Consider the following 21890-nt stretch of genomic DNA (forward strand, 5'->3'; position numbering starts at 1 on the left):
CTCTGTCTCGCGATCTCTGGGTTGAGCCAGCCGCTGCCTTGGCTATGGGGCTCCTCAGGTGGCGGCGTTTGTAGTGGGGCTACGGAGGCCGGGTTGCCGGGTAAGTTCGCGTTTTGCTTCTTGACTGTTCCTCCCATTTTGCTTCCCTCCAGTACCTATTTAAGTTACTTTTAGGAAAACGACTTGCGTTCTTCCGCGTGCTAGCCATCATCACGTGGGTTTGTGTCCCCGATCTTCCTAACCTCCAGCAGCCTTTGTCTAGACCCGGCGGACCCCAGCGGCCGCTGTCCCGCGCGGTCCTTTGACTGGGGTACTGTGGCCGCCGATCCGCTATTACTGCCCTGAGCTCCGGCTCGAGGATCACCTCTCCCAGGAAGTCTTCCTGTTTTAACCACAGCCCACTCGAACACTTGAACATCTACATTTTCCCAGCCCCTGGGAATCGGCTTCTACTGCTCTGATGTCCTATAACCATTTGCCCAGTGAAAATTAACCAGTTCTGGGGCGGGAGAGACGTTGTCCGACTGGTTTTTTGAGAGGATAGTGACCAGGATATGAGGATCATTTAAGGAAGGATTGAAGGAAATGGGGATGTTCATCTTGGAAAAGAAACGCATGGGGGGATGTAATAGCTTTCTTCAGTTGTGCTACAGGACAAACTAGGACCTGCGTGGGGCGGACGGCATAGGCAATTTTGCTGTAATGGAAGAAAGCATCTTTCAAGGAACTATAAAGTAGAGGTTAAGAGCTCAGATTCTGAGGTTACAGCAGGTCTACATTCATACCCGGGTCCTCACTATGGCCGTGTGTCCTTAGGTCAGTTATTTGGTCTTTTTAAAACTTAACGGCCTTACGTGTAAAATAAGAATCATAACAGTAAATGAGAATATGCATGTAAGTAATTTTCACAGTGTAAACATTTAGTAAACATTAGTCTTTATTGCTAATGTCCAGAGCAGGTATAATTATCCCCACTTCATGGATGAGGAAGCTGAAGTCCTGCCAAGTTAAATGACTTTGTCATTCAACATTTTATTTACTGTGCTCTCTTGTGGGCCAGACATTGTTCAACCTACTGGGCCTACGGCACAGAGAAAGTCAGAGAAGATCAGTTCAGTTATGGAGTGTGTCCTTTCTACTGAGGGACTCAGGAGAAAAGCAAGTAACAGACACATAAATAAGGGAATTTCAGATAACAGTACAGTGTGATTGAAAGTCAAGAGGAAGGGAAGTAAAGTAAGGTCTTTCTGAGGATGTGACATTTGAGCCTAGTCCTGAGTGATGATAAGGAGCAAACTACACAATGACAATTCCAAGTCATGCCAAGACCCCTAGGCAAGAAAGAGCTACTTGCCACTGAAGAACAAAAAGGAGGCCATCTCTTCCTAGCCTTGTGAGCAGGGAGAAAAGTGGTAGGAAATGGGTCAGAGCAGGTATACTGGGGCCAGATAATACAGAGCCTTATAAGCCATGTCCAAGGGTTTGTATTTTATTCTAAAAATAATACGAAGCATACAAGTGATACCTGATTCACATTTTTTAAAAGATATTGGTTATGGTGTGGAAAAGGGAAGGGAGCAAAAAAGAAAATAGAACAGTTAGGAGGCAGTTGCTGAAGTGCAGGTGAGTGATGATGGTCACCTTGAGAGAGTAACTGATTAACTGTGGTCACAGGGCCAGAAAATTAGAAACCAAAAAGAAAAAAGAAAAAAAAAAGTATCTTCTGACTTTTCTCCTTTTTTTTTTTTTTGTTGGTGTGTAGTTTCTGCTTTATAACAAAGTGAATCAGTTATACATATACATATATCCCCACATCTCTTCCCTCTTGCGTCTCCCTCCCTCCCACCCTCCCTATTCCACCCTTCTAGCTGGTCACAAAGCACCGAGCTGATCTCCCTGTGCTGTGCGACTGCTTCCCACTAGCTAGCTATTTTACATTTGGTAGTGTATATGTGTCAATGTATACACTACCACTCTCTCACTTTGTCCCTGCTTACCCTTCCCCCTCCCCGTGTCCTCATGACTTTTCTACTTTTACATGAAAATTTCAAGATTCTGTGATTCTACAGACTTATTCCTGTGTTATGAGAATGTTTGAAAATTTTTTTCATCTGTATCTACCTTAGTTCTTATACCAGATTGTCATCTCTTTCAGGACAAGACCTGTCATATTTTAAATTCCTTACAGCATAAACTCAAACCCCATGCAAACATTAATGTCACTGAAACCAACAAAACATTCCCTTTGACGTTCTTTTTTTCCAGGCAACCCTTCCATGTAGCAAGAGGTAGCAGCATAAATATGTCAATAATAGTGTCTTTGTTTTGTACTTTTATTTTGTTGTGTAATTGCAAATGAAATTACTCTTTTCCAAGGTACAGTAATCTTGATAGCAATAGAGCAGTGTTGGCTGCAGTTCTTGTGAGCCTGAGTGTGCTTGTGATGTTGCATAAATCATTATGGTAACTAATGCTAAGTAATGGGTTCTACCATGAATGGAATGGGAGCACCTCAGGCAAGGCTAGTACAACCCTGTCCTGCAAGAAGAGGTGTTGATTACAAACTTAAAACATCTGGGGCTGGACTGACGTTTCAGACTCAGCATCTTTTATTTGTAATATCATTTTTAGCAGTAAATAATTGAACCTTGTGAACCATTTCTAGTTAGCTATGATCATGTTCAATTTTACATAGTAGGTAAAATACATTGTTATTTTTCATACAAACCATTTTGGAGGATGGAGGTGAGTGAAATGGGTGAAGGTGGGAAAAGAAGGAAAAATGGGAAAAAAAACTGATAGTCACAATGTTTTCTTATCTGATTATTGGTTTTCAGGCTTTCTGACTTAAGGATTATAAAGACGTATTGTTTTTAAAATTTGGTTTGTGGGAGTTCCCTGGTGGTCCGGTGGTTAGGACTCAGTGCTTCCACTGCAGGTGGCATGGGTTCTATCCCCGATCTTGGAACTAAGATCTTGCAAGCCGCACGGCGTGGCCAAAAATAAAAAAATTTTGGTTTATAATTACATTTTTTAGTATTTTTGATGCATAAGTTAAGGACATTGCAATGTAAATCTTAATATGTTAGCCACTGAGCTGTATTTCCTAGCTGGCTGCCTAATAAAGCCATTTAGATCCATTTGGCAATTTGAAGTACCTAACAATTATTCCAACAGTACTAACAACTGTTTATTTGGTAGGTATTTATTGCAGTACTTTCCTTCTACCTAAAAGAGGAAGAGTAATACATTTGAGTAAATAGTAAGAACAAATGAATTGTAGTTTGCCTGAGAATAGACCGGATAATCACTGTTTTCCAATTAGTACACAATAATGGCATGAAGTTGCCGCAGTAAGTCTTGATATCCTAGTTTTTTTATTTCCTGGCAGCTTCCTTTTTTTTTGATATAAAAACAAAAAAGTAATTGTTTATATTAAATTATCATCATGTAGAATCCACTTTAAAGGGCTTCCCTGGTGGCGCAGAGGTTGAGAATCTGCCTGCCGATGCAGGGGACACGGGTTCGAGCCCTGGTCTGGGAAGATCCCACATGCCGCAGAGCAACTAGGCCCGTGAGCCACAATTACTGAGCCTGCGCGTCTGGAGTCTGTGCTCCGCAACAAGAGAGGCCGCAATAGTTAGAGGCCCGCGCACCGCGATGAAGAGTGGCCCCCACTTGACGCAGCTGGAGAAAGCCCTCGCACAGAAACGAAGACTTAACACATCAATAAATAAATAAATAAATAAATAAATAAATAAATAAATAAATAAAATTAAAAAAAAAAAGAAAGAATCCACTTTAAAAATGTGGAAATATTTGCAGATTTAATTTTTATTGGAGTATAGTTGATTTACAATGTTGTGTTAGTTTCAGGTGTACAGCAAAGTGAATCTGTTATACATACACATATACATATATCCACTCTTTTTTTGATTCTTTTCCCATATAGCCTGGCAGCTTCCTTTAAACCACATGTTTGAGAGGCTACTCCATTTAAAAGATCTTGAATAAGTTTATGTGATTGACAGATAAGGTGAAATGAAAACAGAAATTATTCATCAGTAGAAGGCATTTATTTTTTTCAAGTAACATTTATCAAGTTCAGGGCCAGCTTCATCGGTATGTGACCTATGCAGTCAGTCACACAGGCCTTGCTCACTTAGTTGGACCCTGTACTTGGTTTAATGCTCTGCTGTCACTTTCTTGAAATTGTTAATAATTTTTTTTTAACAAGGGGCTTCGCATTTTCATTTTGTACTGCCCCCTTCCCCCAATTGATTATATCCCAAATGAACTGACTGACATTCTGACATAATTCAGGCTAGGGTATAGTCAGCCTACCTAGAATAAGCAGAAGTTAAAGGTAAGAGATAAGGCAAAAGGCAAATTCAGATCTCCTGAGAACAGTCAGGTTGTACGAAATAAGATCAAGCAAAAATTCCTATTTCTTACATGACGCCTAAGACTCTAAGTACTCTAGACCCTGCCTACTTCTCTAACTTCATCTCCTCTCTCTCCCCATTCATCATGCTCCAGTCACACTTTTTTTGTTCTGTAAACATCCCAAATTTTTTGCTGCCTTGAGACGTTCTCTGCCTGGAATACTTGGTCCCTCAGTTTTTCTCCTGGCTGACCTATTATTTGGATCTTAGATGGAACTCTAGTACCCAATCTAAATTAGCTCTCCTTTGTCCAGTCGCATATGATCATATCACCTTTCAGTATCTGAAATCTAGTTCATGTTGTTTCCGTTTTTGTTATTTTTCTCCCAGCGCTAGCATGTAGATGCCATAAAAGCATAGGCCTTGGCTTTTTTGGCATAATATCATAAGCATTTAGCACAGTGCATGCACATGATTGTACTGAGCCAGTGATTGGCAAGCAGAGGGCAGTCAGGTAGTCTAAGGAAACTTGTGAGAGCAGTGAGCTGTTGGTCTGATGAAGATCTTCTTTCAAGAAGCCCAGGACTCCTTCTTTGAAGCAGTTTTCTGTGTTTCCCACTGGGTTGGGCTGTGGGTTACAAGCAGATGCTATTCATCCACCTCCAAGACAAATGAGTAGCATTCCTGACCTGCTTAGATTCTTGAAAATCTAAGAAAAAAATGTACCACCAGGGGGAATATTGCCTTTGGGTACAGAATCAAGGAGATAGTAAAATAACCCTTTGACCGATTTTTTATATCTTGATTTCCTGAAACTTTCATGCCATTTTAAAAGATCAGTTAAAGCTTAGCCCAGAGAAGGGAGTCATTCCTGATTTTTGCCGATGTTCTTAAACAACCCTAGGATAATATAAATAGCTAATGCTGTCTTGAAGAATTTCTGCTGTCATAAGGTGTACAAGTTGTCACAGTTCCTAAACATTGTTATTTTCTTATATGTGTGTTTCTTCAAGTATAATACTGAATCTATAGGTCTAACTTTACAATAAGCGATATTGACATTTTTAATATTAGTTCCAGTGAATTTATAAATAGGAGGCATTTCTAATTTGTCAGTCACAGAATCCAGACAGATAACTTATTGGGTAGGCCTCCTTCTCCCTTAAAATGACCTTAATGTAAAATTTCACTGTTTCCTAAGAAAAAGCCTCCTTGATCTCCTTTTTTTTCTCTTTTTTTTTTCCTTTCTAATGACATAAGCATAAGCTGTCACACTCAGTAATGAACTAAAGATCCCCAGTCACTTGATTGAAATAATCTGGTGAGTCTTCAAAGACATTTAGATGTATATGACTCGATAGCTTCTGACAAAGCACCTTTCTCATATGCTTTTTAAGATGATGATGATGATGATGATGATGATGGAGGACGTAGAAGAGGAGGGAGAGGGGAGAGACTGTTTGGGTTTAGTATTGAGCCAATAAATCTCTCCTCCACTGTTACAACACCTGTCCTTTGTCTCTTCTGTTTACCTTTTCACTTTAGAGGAACAACTAAAAGACAGAGTTCCTTGGCAACATAGCTTGTTAAGAACTTTGAAGTAGATATTAAAAGTACTTTGGGGGCTTCCCTGGTGGCGCAGTGGTTGGGAGTCCTGCCGATGTAGGGGACACGGGTTCGGGCCCTGGTCTGGGAGGATCCCACGTGCCGCGGAGCGGCTGGGCCCGTGCGCCACAGCTGCTGAGCCTGCGCGTCTGGAGCCTGTGCTCCGCAACGAGAGAGGCCGCGATGGTGAGGGGCCCGCGCACCGCGATGAGGAGCGGCCCCCGCTTGCCGCGGCTAGGGAGGGCCCTGGCACAGAAACGGAGACCCAACACAGCCATAAATAAATAAATAAATAAATAAAATTAAAAAAAAAAAAAGTACTTTGTCAAGGGAGGATGAGAATTAGGTTCTTGCTTATAAAGCTCTTATGAGTCTATTCTAGAGTTATTTTCATCTTTGTAATGATAACTCAGTAAGTCTTCTAATTAATTAATTGTAAGCTGTATGTGTATATGTATTGAAGTGTTAAATAAGATGCACTTAGATATAAACGAACATATTGCAGTTACACAATTTTCAACTAAAATCTAATATATGAATTGGGCCTGTTTTTCCTTAAACTAGTTTACTAGAAACACTAAAAAATAAAGACATTAAATCATGTGATAGAATTTGGGGTGAAAGGGATTGTTTTCAAGAAGATTTTACTAAGCTTTCCAAAAACAGTTTTTATCCTTTACAAAATAATAGGTGTTTTAAAAGGCATTAAGTTAATAGAAAAAATATCAAAATGCCTAGGAATTAAATAAATAAGAAATGTGCAAGACCCATATGAAGACACTTTAAAACACTGCAGAAGGTCACAAAAGAAGACTTGAACAAAAGGAAAGATATACCAAGTACTGTGACAGGAAAAATCAAAAAGATAGATACCAGTGCTTCCTCAATCAATTTGTAAATTTAATGTGATTCCCAACAATTAGCTTTTTTTTTTTAAAAAAAAACAAGAAGATTTAGATGTTAATGTGTAAAAATAACCAAAAATAGCCAGGAAAACTTGGCTGAAAAAGAGCAGTGAGCATTGTCCTTACCAGATATGAAAACATATTATAAAGCTTCTATCATTAAAATAAAATAGTGTTGGTACATGAATACGTAGAATAACAAATGGGCCAGAATAAAAAAGTACAGTAGTAGACCCAAGTACTTATGAGATCTGGTGTATGATGAAGGTTGCATCTCTAATCACATTTAATAAATGTGATTGAGACAACTGAGTGATCTTCTTGGGGGAGAAAATAAGAGTTGGATCTATACCTTATACTGTAGGTGGATTCCAAATGGATCAAAGATTTTAGAATGAAACTGTAAGAAAATATGAGAGTTCTTTGTAACTTTGTGGAGTGGGCAAGGACTTTCATTTGACTTAAACCAAAAATCATAAAAGAAAAGATAAATTTAGCCACAAACGTTTGCATAACCAAAAAAAAAAAATCTAAGAACAAGAGGAGGAAGATATACTTGCAATTCTTAGTGCAGACAGAGGAATAATCTCCCTAGGATTTAAGAACTAGAAACTAGACAGTAAAAAGCTAACAATGAATAGGAAAATTGGCAAAAGATAGGAAAACACAGTTCACATAAAAGGTTCTGAAAGCATAAAAAAAAATGCTCAGCCTCACTCAGACTACATTAAGATACCATTTTCATCAATATGACTGTCAAAATCCAAGTAATATAGTATACCATGTTGGTGAGGATTTGGAATACCAGGCACTATTATTGATGGAGGCACTATTATTGATGGAATGGTAAATAGTACAACCCTGATGGAGAGCAGTTTGGCATTTTCTGTCAAAATAGCAAGTGTGTATAAACTCTGATTTTTGTAAATTTATCTTACAGATAGATTTGTACATGTGTAATGTGACCTATATATAAAGATTTCATTATAGCAATAGCAAAAAAATTGAAACAATTTAAATATCTATCAATAAGGGAATAAATAAATATGGTCCATCCATAAAATGGAATACTATACAGCTGTGAAAATAAATTAGTATGCTATGTAAAAATATGAAAAGAATTCCAAGTTATATATTAAGTTAAAGAAAAAAAGAAACAGGTTGCACAGTAGTGTATGTAGTATGCAGGACTACCACACGCTCCAGAGTACCTGTTCACATCAGAGTCTGTATGACCCATACCCTCTGTATTGTACAGTGTACAACCTGAACAGCTGGGTGCTTTGTGCCTGATTGCAGCTACTTTCTGCATCAAAAAAATGTCAAGGAATCTGAATATTTATTTATATTTGTTTATTTGTATGTAAAAGAACTAAAAGGATTCACAAGAAACTAAAAGAGTGGGTACCTAAGTGTGAAAATGGTGTGGAGCTGGATAGGACAGAGATATACATCCATAATATATAACCACATTGGAATGTATTAACTATTATTTAAATTTTAAAAATATAATGTTTCATATGGCATTATTATAGTTTAATCAAGTTAACACTTACCATCATTTCTGTCAGATGTTTTTATCCCTTTCCCTTTTATATTCTCTATTTTTGGTCTGGTAAAAAGAACTAGTTTTAGAAAATACTGAATGTCGTGTCTCTGAGAATATAAATTATTAAGTCTGTTATTCAGACATCATGTGCATGATAGGCAGATTTTTATCTGATGAGATTTTTAATTGTATGGAATGAAAACTTCTAATGCAATCATAAGAGAGTTGTGTATCAAAGTAAAGCTCTAATTTAAGTTTTCCAGAATAGAGTCAGCTTATAAAACAAGATATTTTCCCCCAGTGTTCCACTATCTCTGTTTTTGCTGACCTAACCTTTTCCCCCTATGAGTCAGCAACCTAGAAAAACAAAATATTTTCCTTGAATGGTCGTATTTTTAGTAAAAGAATAGAATATTTTCTTTGTGTCATTCATTAATACTGTGAAGTTGGGGGGTTGGGGTGGATGTGTAACATTACTAGAACCCCTATCGATTGAGGGCCTTGCTCGCTTGTATAAAGGAAGGAGTAGGAAACAAGTAAAGAAGAGGGAAGGAAAAGGCATTTTATGATTTTTAAGGATATGACAATGGATACCTTGTTCATGTGGAGAGAAAAAAAAAAGCCTGATGTTTGGATGGATAAGATTAAACCCATTTCATTATTGTAAAGAACTTTAATCAGTAGTATCATCTTCATAGAGACTTCCCTGGCGGTCCAGTGGTTAAGTCTCCATGCTTCCACTGCAGGGGGCACAGGTTCAATCCCTGGTTGGGGCACTAAGATCCTGCATGCTGTGTGACACAGCCAAAAAAAAAAAAAAAAAAAAAATGGTATCATTTTCATAGAAGAGAGACAGCATATTACTACATTAATTAACACTCTCTTATCCTACTTTGTTGGAGGATGACATTTTTCCACATAAATTAATTTTCCAGCATCCTGTAGCAGAAAAAGCTTGTGTTTGAAACCAGGCAGAACTGGATTCAAATTCCACTTTATAACTGTTTAGCACTGTGGCCATGGACAAGTCACATAGCTTCTCCATTAACTGATTTTCTCATATGTAAAATGGGTTAATATTACCTGCCTTTTGGGGCTCCTCTGAGGATAAAATCCTCTAGTATGATGCCTGTCTGTGTTGCTGTTTCATGACGACTCCTCCATTCTGGGTTAGGTGGCCTTCCTCCATGCCCCCAGCACCCTGTGAATACCACTGTCAGAGCACTTAGCACCCTCCTGATGTCTGTTTATTTGACTGTCTCTGGGGATAGACTCTTTTCTTTTTATCTCACCTCCAGCATTTAGGACAATGACAGGTATGTTAGGTGAATGAAATAATTTAAAAACTGAAATTTCATTTTAATAGTTTAAAGTAGAAAAAAAATTAAATGACACTGTATGGAATCTATTATAGAATTTAACAATGACACATCCATTATACTTGGATATGTTCCATGACCTGGGGACCCAGCACCCAGTTAAGACAAATCACTACTGCATGGGGATCTTACTCACTTTGGTAACACTGTGAAGACAGCCCAATTTTTTACATCTCCCTTAATCCTCAGGGCAACCCTTTTAGCTAGGTGTTATTATTCCTACCTTAATATGAAGAGACGCCAGGAGGTTAGGTAACTATTCTAAGGCTGTATGGCTAGCATATAGCGGTATTGCCATTTGAACTCAGCTTTTTTTTACTTAATTCTAATGCATTTTCCATGATATTAAATAAGATAAATACATTTGAAATACTTAGCACAGTGTGTGACACATGGTGCCAATAGATGGTAGTTGCTATTATTATTGTTATATCAAAACTTCCTCACTGAAGGTTTGGGAATCTGCTCTATTCTGCTATATTATTAAAGCAGTCTATAATGAACTTATAAAAACTTACTTTTAGAATTTAACTCTCTTCCACGGCTGCATTAGTCTTGTGGACCACTGCAGCAGCTCTTGACTCTGAGTTATTACTCTGTCAAGCCCTAGGATTGTAAGCTCTTCCCTCAAGTTTCCCCTCCTGCCCCCATGGGGTACTGAGTAACCTTCTTGCTTCCTGGCCATCGGACTTTTGCTGCTGACAGCGCTTGGTGGCTTCATTTCCCTGCTACTGTTGATCTGTGTGCTCCCACTGTTTCCGTTGCTTGCTACCACAGGGGCTGTGAAAGTTGAAGCAGGTTTTTTGTTGTTTTTTTTTTTAAACATCTTCATTGGAGTATAATAGCTTTACAGTGGTGTGTTAGTTTCTGCTGTATAACAAAGTGAATCAGTTATACATATACATATATCCCCATATCTCCTCCCTCTTGCGTCTCCCTCCCTCCCACCCTCCCTATCCCACACCTCTAGGTGGTCACAAAGCACAGAGCTGATCTCCCTGTGCTATGCGGCTGCTTCCCACTAGCTAGCTATTTTACGTTTGCTAGTGTATATATGTCCATGCCACTCTCGCACCCTGTCACATCTCACCCCTCCCCCTACCCATATCCTCAAGTCCATTCTCTAGTAGGTCTGTGTCTTTATTCCCGTCTTGCCACTAGGTTCTTCATGACCTTTTTTTTTTCTTAGATTCCATATATATGTGTTAGCATACTGTATTTGTTTTTCTCTTTCTGACTTACTTCACTCTGTATGACAGACTCTAACTCCATCCACCTCACTACAAATCCCTCCATTTCATTTCTTTTTATAGCTGAGTAATATTCCATTGTATATATGTGCCACATCTTCTTCATCCATTCATCCGATGATGGACACTTAGGTTGCTTCCATGTCCTGACTATTGTAAATAGAGCTGCAATGAACATTTTGGTACATGACTCTTTTTGAATTATGGTTTTCTCAGGGTATATGCCCAGTAGTGGGATTGCTGGGTCATATGGTAGTTCTATTTGTAGTTTTTTAAGGAACCTCCATACTGTTCTCCATAGTGGCTGTATCAATTTACATTCCCACCAACAGTGCAAGAGTGTTCCCTTTTCTCCACACCCTCTCCAGCATTTATTGTTTCTAGATTTTTTGATGATGGCCATTCTGACCGGTGTGAGATGATATCTCATTGTAGTTTTGATTTGCATTTCTCTAATGATTAATGATGTTGAGCATTCTTTCATGTGTCTGTAGGCCATCTGTATATCTTCTTTGGAGAAATGTCTCTTTAGGTCTTCTGCCCATTTTTGGATTGGGTTGTTTGTTTTTTTGTTATTGAGCTGCATGAGCTGCTTGTAAATCTTGGAGATTAATCCTTTGTCAGTTGCTTCATTTGCAAATATTTTCGCCCATTCTGAGGGTTGTCTTTTGGTCTTGTTTATGGTTTCCTTTGCTGTGCAAAAGCTTTCAAGTTTCATTAGGTCCCATTTGTTTATTTGTGTTTTTATTTCCATTTCTCTAGGAGCTGGGTCAAAAAGGATCTTGCTGTGATTTATGTCATAGAGTGTTCTGCCTATGTTTTCCTCTAAGACTTTGATAGTGTCTGGCCTTACACTTAGGTCTTTAATCCATTTTGAGTTTATTTTTGAGTATGGTGTTAGGGAGTGTTCTAATTTCATACTTTTACATGTACCTGTCCAGTTTTCCCAGCACCACTTATTGAAGAGGCTGTCTTTTCTCCACTGTATATGCTTGCCTCCTTTATCAAAGATAAGGTGAGTATAGGTGCGTGGGTTTATCTCTGGGCTTTCTATCCTGTTCCATTGATCTATATTTCTGTTTTTGTGCCAGTACCAAACTGTCTTGATTACTGTCGCTTTGTAATATAGTCTGAAGTCAGGGAGCCTGATTCCCCCAGCTCCATTTTTCGTTCTCAAGATTGCTTTGGCTATTCGGGGTCTTTTGTGTTTCCATACAAATTGTGAAATTTTTTGTTCTAGTTCTGTGAAAAATGCCAGTGGTAGTTTGATAGGGATTGCACTGAATCTGTAGATTGCTTTGGGTAGTAGAGTCATTTTCACAATGTTGATTCTTCCAATCCAAGAACATGGTATATCTCTCCATCTATTTGTATCATCTTTAATTTCTTTCATCAGTGTCCTATAATTTTCTGCATACAGGTCTTTTGTCTCCTTAGGTAGGTTTATTCCTAGATATTTTATTCTTTTTGTTGCAATGGTAAACGGGAGTGTTTTCTAAATTTCACTTTCAGATTTTTCATCATTAGTGTATAGGAATGCAAGAGATTTCTGTGCATTAATTTTGTATCCTGCTACTTTACCAAATTCATTGATTAGCTCTAGGAGTTTTCTGGTAGCATCTTTAGGATTCTCTATGTATAGTATCATGTCATCTGCAAACAGTGACAGCTTTACTTCTTCTTTTCCGATTTGGATTCCTTTTGTTTCTTTTTCTTCTCTGATTGCTGTGGCTAACACTTCCAAAACTATGTTGAATAATAGTGGTGAGAGTGGGCAACCTTGTCTTGTTCCTGATCTTAGTGGAAGTGGTTTCAGTTTTGCACCATTGAGGACAATGTTGGCTGTGGGTTTGTCATATATGGCCTTTATTATGTTGAGGAAAGTTCCCTCTATGCCTACTTTCTGCAGGGCTTTTATCATAAATGGATATTGAATTTTGTCGAAAGCTTTCTCTGCATCTATTGAGATGATCATATGGTTTTTCTCCTTCAATTTGTTAATATGATGTATCACGTTGATTGATTTGCATATATTGAAGAATCCTTGCATTCCTAGGATAAACCCCACTTGATAATGGTGTATGATCCTTTTAATGTGCTGTTGGATTCTGTTTGCTAGTATTTTGTTGAGGATTTTTGCATCTATATTCATCAGTGATATTGGCCTGTAGTTTTCTTTCATTGTGACATCTTTGTCTGGTTTTGGTATCAGGGTGATGGTGGCCTCGTAGAATGAGTTGGGGAGTGATCCTCCCTCTGCAATATTTTGGAAGAGTTTGAGAAGGATAGGTGTAAGCTCTTCTCTAAATGTTTGATAGAATTCGCCTGTGAAACCATCTGGTCCTGGGCTTTTGTTTGTTGGAAGATTTTTAATCACAGTTTCAATTTCAGTGCTTGTGATTGGTCTGTTCATATTTTCTATTTCTTCCTGGCTCAATCTCGGCAGGTTGTGCATTTCTAAGAATCTGTCCATTTCTTCCATGTTGTCCATTTTATTGGCATAGAGTTGCTTGTAGTAATCTCTCATGATCGTTTGTATCTCTGCAGTGTCAGTGGTTACTTCTCCTTTTTCATTTCTAATTCTATTGATTTGAGTCTTCTCCCTTTTTCTCTTGATGAGTCTGGCTAATGGTTTATCAATTTTGTTTATCTTCTCAAAGAACCAGCTTTTAGTTTCATTGATCTTTGCTATTGTTTCCTTCATTTCTTTTTCATTTATTTCTGATCTGATCTTTATGATTTCTTTCCTTCTGCTAGCTTTGGGGTTTTTTTGTTCTTCTTTCTCTAATTGCTTTAGGTGCAAGGTTAAGTTGTTTATTCGAGATGTTTCCTGTTTCTTGATGTAGGCTTGTATTGCTATAAACTTCCCTCTTAGCACTGCTTTTGCTGCATCCCCTAGGTTTTGGGTCGTCGTGTCTCCATTGTCATTTGTTTCTAGGTATTTTTTGATTTCCGCTTTGATTTCTTCAGTGATCACTTCGTTATTAAGTAGTGTATTGTGCAGCCTCCATGTGTTTGTATTTTTTACAGATCTTTTCCTGTAATTGATATCTAGTCTCATAGCATTGTGGTCGGAAAAGATACTTGATACGATTTCAATTTTCTTAAATTTACCAAGGCTTGATTTGTGCCCCAAGATATGATCTATCCTGGAGAATGTTCCATGAGCACTGGCGAAAAATGTGTATTCTGTTGTTTTTGGGTGGAATGTCCTATAAATATCAATTAAGTCCATCTTGTTTAATGTATCATTTAAAGCTTGTGTTTCCTTATTTATTTTCATTTTGGATGATCTGTCCATTGGTGAAAGTGGGGTGTTAAAGTCCCCTACTATGATTGTGTTGCTGTTGATTTCCCCTTTTATGGCTGTTAGTATTTGCCTTATGTATTGAGGTGCTCCTATGTTGGGTGCATAAATATTTACAATTGTTATACCTTCCTCTTGGATCGATCCCTTGATCATTATATAGTGTCCTTCTTTGTCTCTTGTAATAGTCTTTATTTTAAAGTCTATTTTGTCTGATATGAGAATTGCTACTCCAGCTTTCTTTTGATTTCCATTTGCATGGAATATCTTTTTCCATCCCCTCACTTTCAGTCTGTATGTCTCCCTTGGTCTGAAGTGGGTCTCTTGTAGACAGCATATATATGGGTCTTGTTTTTGTATCCATTCAGCCAGTCTGTGTCTTTTGGTGGGAGCATTTAATCCATTTACATTTAAGGTAATTATCGATATGTATGTTCCTATTCCCATTTTCTTAAATGTTTTGGGTTTGTTATTGTAGGTGTTTTCCTTCTCTTGTGTTTCTTGCCTAGAGAAGTTCCTTTAGCATTTGTTGTAAAGCTGGTTTGGTGGTGCTGAATTCTCTTAGCTTTTGCTTGTCTGTAAAGGTTTTAATTTCTCCATTAAATCTGAGTGAGATCCTTGCTGAGTAGAGTAATCTTGGTTGTAGATTTTTCTCTTTCATCACTTTAAGTATGTTCTGCCACTCCCTTCTGGCTTGCAGGGTTTCTGCTGAAAGATCAGCTGTTAACCTTATGGGGAGTCCCTTGTGTGTTATTTGTTGTCTTTCCCTTGCTGCTTTTAATATGTTTTCTTTATATTTAATTTTTGATAGTTTGATTAATATGTGTCTTGGCATGTGTCTCCTTGTATTTATCCTGTATGGGACTCTCTGTGCTTCCAGGACTTGATTAACTATTTCCTTTCCCATATTGAGGAAGTTTTCAACTATAATCTCTTCAAATATTTTCTCAGTCCCTTTCTTTTTCTCTTCTTCTTCTGAGACCCCTATAATTCGAATGTTGGTGCTTTTAATGTTGTCCCAGAGGTCTCTGAGACTGTCCTCAGTTCTTTTCATTCTTTTTTCTTTATTCTGCTCTGCAGTAGTTATTTCCACTATTTTATCTTCCAGGTCACTTATCCGTTCTTCTGCCTCAGTTATTCTGCTATTGATCCCTTCTAGAGTATTTTTAATTTCATTTATTGTGTTTTTCATCATTGCTTGGTTCCCCTTTAGTTCTTCTAGGTCCTTGTTAAATGTTTCTTGCATTTTGTCTATTTCTATTTCCAAGATTTTGGACCATCTTTACTATCATTATTCTGAATTCTTTTTCAGGTAGCCTGCCTATATCCTCTTCATTTGTTAGGTCTGGTGTGTTTTTACCTTGCTCCTTCATCTGCTGTGTGTTTTTCTGTCTTCTCATTTTGCTTATCTTACTGTGTTTGGGATCTCCTTTTCACAGGCTGCAGGTTCGTTTTTCCTGTTGTTTTTGGTATCTGTCCCCAGTGGCTAAGGTTGGTTCAGTGGGTTATGTAGGCTTCTTAGTGGAGGGGACTAGTGCCTGTGTTCTGGTGGATGACGCTGGATCTTGTCTTTCTGGTGGGCACGTCCACGTCTGGTGGTGTATTTTGGGGTGTCTGTGGCCTTATTATGATTTTAGGCAGCCTCTCTGCTAATGGATGGGGCTGTGTTCCTGTCTTGCTAGTTGTTTGGTATAGGTTGTCCAGCACTGTAGCTTGCTGGTCGTTGAGTGAAGCTGGGTCTTGATGTTGAGACTGAGATCTCTCAGAGATTTTCGCCATTTGGTAGTATGTGGCACTGGGCGGTCTCTTGTGGACCAGTGTCCTGAGGTTGGGTCTCCCACCTCAGAGGCACAGCCCTGATGTCTGGCTGGAGCACCAAGAGCCTTTCATCCACACGGCTCAGAATAAAAGGGAGAAAAAAATAGAAAGAAAGAAAGAAAGGATAAAATAAAATAAAATATAATAAAATAGTAAGATAAAATAAAATAAAGCTATTAAAATAAAAAATAAAAGAATTATTAAGAAAAAATTTATGAAGGAAAAAAATTTTTAATTTTTTAAAATAAAAAATAAGAAAAAAATTATTAAGAAAAAAAAATTTTTAAGTAGGGAAAAAAACAAAATAAAACAGACAGACCGAACCCTAGGACAAATGGTACAAGCAAAGCTATACAGACAAAATCTCACCTAGAAGCATACACATACACACTCACAAAAAGAGGAAAATGGGAAAAAATAATATATCCAGCTCCCAAAGTCCACCTCCTCAATTTGGGATGATCCGTTGTCTATTCAGGTATTCAACTGATGCAGGTACATCAAGTTGTTTGTGGAGCTTTAATCCGCTGCTTCTGAGGCTGCTGGGAGAAATTTCCCTTTCTCTTCTTTGTTCGTACAGCTCCCGGGGTTCAGCTTTGGATTTGGACACGCCTCTGTGTGTAGGTCGCCTGAGGGCGTCTGTTCTTTGCTCACACAGGACGGGGTTAAAGGAGCAGCTGCTACGGGGGCTCTGGCTCACTCAGGCGGCGGGGAGGGAGGGGTACGGATGCGGGGCGAGCCTGCGGCGGCAGAGGCCAGCGTGACGTTGCAGCAACCTGAGGCGCGCTGTGCGTTCTCCCGGGGAAGTTGTCCCTGGATCACGGGACCCTGGCAGTGGCGGGCTGCACAGGCTCCCGGGAGGGGTGGTGTGGAGAGTGACCTGTGCTCGCCCACAGGCTTCTTGGTGGCGGCAGCAGCAGCCTTAGCATCTCATGCCCGTCTCTGGAGTCCGCGCTGATAGCCACAGCTCGCGCCCATCTCTGGAGCTCATTTAGGCGGCGCTCTGAATCCCGTCTCCTTGCGTGCTGCGAAACAAAGAGGCAAGAAAAAGTCTCTTGCCTGTTCGGCAGCTCCAGACCTTTTTCCGGACTCCCTCCCGGCTAGCTGTGGCGCACTAGCCCCCTTCAGGCTGTGTTCACGCAGCCAACCCCAGTCCTCTCCCTGGGATCCGATCTGCGAAGCCCAAGCCTCAGCTCCCAGCCCCGCCCACCCCGGTGGGTGAGCAGACAAGCCTCTCGGGCTGGTGAGTGCCGGTCGGCACCGATCCTCTGTGCGGGAATCTCTCCGCTTTGCCCTCCGCACCCCTGTGGCTGCGCTCTCCTCCGTGGCTCCGAAGCTTCCCCCCTCTGCCACCCGCAGTCTCCGCCTGAGAAGGGGCTTCCTAGTGTGAGGAAACCTTTCCTCCTTCACAGCTCCCTCCCACTGGTGCAGGTCCCGTCCCTATTCTTTTGTCTCTGTTATTTCTTTTTTCTTTTGCCCTACCCAGGTACGTGGGGAGTTTCTTGCCTTTTGGGAGGTCTGACGTCTTCTGCCAGCGTTCAGTGGGTGTTCTGTAGGAGCAGTTCCACGTGTAGATGTATTTCTAATGTATCTGTGGGAAGGAAGGTGATTGCCGCGTCTTACTCTTCCGCCATCTTGCCCAGACATTGAAGCAGGTTTTTAACACCCAGAACAGTGATACAATTCTGTGTTAGTATCCCAGAAGGTTGTTGGCTCTTTCTTCAGAGTCCATTTACTTTATTGACAGAAGAATCTAGGATTTCTCTCACATAAGTAGTTGGAGAAGAGATGGGATAATCCCCTTGATTTTAGTTCTCCACCTCAGTTTCACTGTCCCTAGTACTTTGGGTTCCTGATTCCCCAACCTCTCTGGGATTCTACAAGATATGTTCCTCAACATCTCTAGCTGTTTTATATGCCAGAATTTTGCCATGAATCAGTTATGGTGTGCTGAGTTAGTGATTGCCCCTCAGCTTCTTAGAGGTATAACATGCCACCTCTGTTTACCCCAGTACACCGTACAAGTATTACCATTTTCTATATGTGTGCTCAAACTTAAAAGTGTTTACAAAGCCTTTCCCTAGCTTTCAGCTTCTTCAGGCCTCCTTTATCAATTATCACCCTACCATCTATTTTTTGTCTTCCAGAAATTTATTGAAACTTTTCATCTCATGGCTCTTCTTTCATTTTTTCTCTAACATTATGAGTTTATACTGTTTGTAACCCTTTACTTTTATATGAGTAGGCTCTTGGAGGAAAAGAAGATACATGCCAAGGTCAAGCTGCCATTTTTAACTGAAAATTGGATTTTTAAAAAAATTTAACTTTACTAGAGTATAATTGATTTATAACAAACAGCACATATTTATAGTGAGACAGTTTGGTAAGTTTTGACATGTGTATCCATTTGTAAAACCATCACTACTACCTACTGTACCTTTGAAGAAACTGATGCTTGGAGAAGCCTAGAAGTTCAAATTGGAATCCAGGTCTGTCTGATGTCAAGTTCCATGCTGTGGGCTCTGAAGCCTGAGTTCTAGTTGGGAAAACAACCATTGACTATTTCTCATTTGTGTAGGGAAAGTACACAATCTCTCTGAATCTAGCTACTCATTTCTTTAATAAGAGGGCTGTGCTAAGTGATCCTAAGGTGTTTTTCAACTTCAGGTTTCTATACTTTATTTATGTTTCTTATACAGAAGTGGTAAATCTGTTCAAATACAGTTTTTAAATTAAATGAAACTGCACTATTCTCTATAATTTTCACAGTGGAGCTATATGAGACATTAAAATAATATTTTTTTTCTTTTTATAGGAAAGTATTTAAGAAGCTCATGGAGTAATATGAGTCAGAGTAATATAGGATCTGCAGGAAGTCCCTCAAGATAGTTGGTGAGACAGTAGGAATTTGTGTTTTCTTCAAAGTGTATTGTATAATTATTTTGCAGACATTCTGACTGTAAAATTCCTAGCCTTGTGCTCACAAGAGACATTTTCCTCAGTCTTTTATTATTATGTGGTTTTTAAGCTTAGTAACGGTGGAAGCTATAATAGTTACCTAAAGCTTAACTGTATTCTTCACTTCTGCTAGAAAATACAGATTTTTATATAGCTATAGATATTGATAATGATATAGATATAGTCCTATAGCTCTATCTAGCTTTCTATCTACAGAACTGCCTTTACATTTCTCAGATATTATCAGCAATGACTAAAATGCCATAGCCCAACATATATAAAATACATCTATCATCTATACACAGGCACATATTGTTTACATGCCAAGTATATGTAATGTTTTTATGCACAGTTAAAATCAAATTTGACTGTTCTAAGATATGACAGTTTATTTTCTACTTCTCCAATCTTAGGAAAAGAAGAATTTATAGACTCTTCGTCAAGATCTTCATTTATACAGCTGTTAAATCCAAGGCTACAGTGGTAGTGAAACCATGAATAAAAATACATCTGCCGTAGTATCATCCGGGCTACTTGAAAAGTAATTGCTAAATTAAATTTAATATGTTTGAACTATCATAGTTTAAAATATGTAGAATATTAATGAACATTTGGTGGAAAGTTTTATACAGCTACCTACCTGTGGTCTAAGATAGTGGTAATGAAAAGGTTGATCAGAGCTTTCTATGTAAATCAGGGTAAAGGACAAATTATGCATTCTCTTTTAGAATTATTTATATAGACTGCTTTTTAAAAATTTGATCTGATTTTTTGAATACCTAAAATATTTTATAATTCCAGTATAAAAATAACATAATGTTAAGATTAACATTTGCTGACTAACAAACCAGCTCAAAGTACCTTAAAACAAACAAGCATTCATTCTTCCTCATGATTCTGTGAGCAGTTCTTCTGGGCTGCACCAGATCACATAGGGTGGCCTCATTACCATGTCTGGGGCCTCATCTAGGAAGGCTGGATAGCTGAAGTCTCTTTCAACCTGGCCTCTCATCTTCCAGGCAGCTAGCTCAGGCTTTTTCAGAATGGTGGTGGCAGAATGGTTCCCAGCAACAAGCACAAGTGTTTTTCAAATGTCTGTTTTCCTCACATTTGCTTATGCACCATTGGCTAAAGCAATTTAGATAACTAAGTCCAAATTCAAGGTCTAGAGTTACAGACTTTACTTTTTAATGGAAGGAGCGGTAAAGTCACATTCCTGGGGGCATGCAGACAGAGATGGGAAGAATTGGTGGCCATTTTGCAAACATGTAACACACATATAACAAGGTATATTTGGAGAAGTCCTGCTTTCAGTCTTGTCTTTCACTTTGTGCCCTCATTCCTCCTATAAATAGCCATCTTTATTCTTAGTTCTTTTTCAGTGTTTCTTTTTGCATAAGCAAATACATATCCATGTAAATATATATGCATGTTATATATATATGTGTGGATATAATTATATTTTTTCTCAAAGCTATTATTTATTCTGTATATAGTTCCACTGTATAGACATTCTTCTACTCTTGCTTACATAGTAAACAAGTGTACACCAGCACTTAGACTCAGGTTTGAAGATCTTCCCTGCAGAAGGGTGTCAGGTTAGTTAAACTCAGGGTATCTTTCTCTGATGCCTCCTCCTGGGAGCACTGGAAAGCTCCAGTCTCATAGGGATATAAGCCAGGCCCAGCTGTGTGGTAGGTGAAGAGCTCTGTCTACAGAGCTCCATGCATTGATGTTGAACAGTTTTACTCTGTGTGACAGCACAGGGTTTTATCCAACTACTTAGGGCAAAATCAGGTTCATGAGGAAGTAGCATATGACCAAGGCAAAATGTCCCAAAACACCCAGGATCCAGCTGCCAGGCTCCACTTGCCAGTGCATTCTTAACAAAAAGGTAGCATATTATATATAGTGTTTGGACCAGACTTTTTTTAAACTTAAAATTATATCCTGGTGATCACTTCATATCAATTTATAAAGATCTTCCTTGTACCTTGTTGTAACTGTATAGTATTCTGTTCTTAATGTACCACAGTTTATTCATCCAGTACCTTATTGATGGACATTTGAATTGTTTGCTATTTTTGGTGATCACAAATTATGCCAAATGACGAACCTAGTATACAAGTCATTTGTATTTCTTGCCAGAGTATCTTTGGGAAAGGTTCCTAGAAAGGGGATTGTTGGATCAGAAGGTAAAGTTAGAGACTATCAGATCCCCTCTTTAGGGGTTATGCCATTTTGCATTACCACCAACAATGTAAAAGAGTACCTCTTTCCTAAAGCCTTGTCTTATATTGTCAAAGTTCTGAATTTACGTTGATCTGATAGGTGAAAAGCAGTGTCTCTGCCTGGTTTTAACTTGTAATTCTCTTACTATGATTAAAGTTGAGCAGCAGAACTATTTTTAGTAGCCAAAAAAAAAAAAAGAAGTAATATAAATTCTTAACAATGAGGGAATTTTAAAGTAAGGTCCTAGCAAGTAAATACACTGCTGTGTTAATAATAGATACTCTGTGTTGGGATTAGAAAAGGAGGGATCCTTTACTGAAATAATAACATATGCTGGAGATCGTGTGTGTCCCCGTTGAAGGAAATTGACATTTAGAGGGTTTAAGAGGTTACTGGAGGTGCTTAATGAGGACCTTTGTCCCCTTTCGTCTTCATCTTGCCCTTTTCTAGGCTTCACCCCTTTAAGTCCTTGCAGTCTAAATCTCCTGTCAAGAATGGACTG

The 21890-nt window shown here is 38.8% G+C and overlaps 1 protein-coding gene across 5 annotated transcripts in view; it reads left to right on the plus strand.

Annotated features, from left to right (window-relative positions):
- Window position 1: 1 nt before the first annotated feature.
- STXBP4 (syntaxin binding protein 4) overlaps window positions 2-21890 on the plus strand; it is a 187096-nt gene continuing 165207 nt past the window's right edge. For 3 of the 5 annotated variants that reach the window (XM_068531864.1, XM_068531869.1, XM_068531865.1), the window contains exons 1-3: window positions 4-100; window positions 19014-19090; window positions 19570-19697. In XM_068531864.1, the coding sequence (XP_068387965.1) occupies window positions 19651-19697 (47 nt within the window). In that variant the 5' untranslated portion in view covers window positions 4-100; window positions 19014-19090; window positions 19570-19650. Of the gene's footprint in view, window positions 101-19013; window positions 19091-19569; window positions 19698-21890 lie in introns of all 5 variants that reach the window. The other 2 variants (XM_068531866.1, XM_068531867.1) reach the window with 2 other exon arrangements.

This window comes from Eschrichtius robustus, chromosome 20 (assembly GCF_028021215.1).
Source record: "Eschrichtius robustus isolate mEscRob2 chromosome 20, mEscRob2.pri, whole genome shotgun sequence".
Classification (NCBI taxonomy): domain Eukaryota; kingdom Metazoa; phylum Chordata; class Mammalia; order Artiodactyla; family Eschrichtiidae; genus Eschrichtius; species Eschrichtius robustus.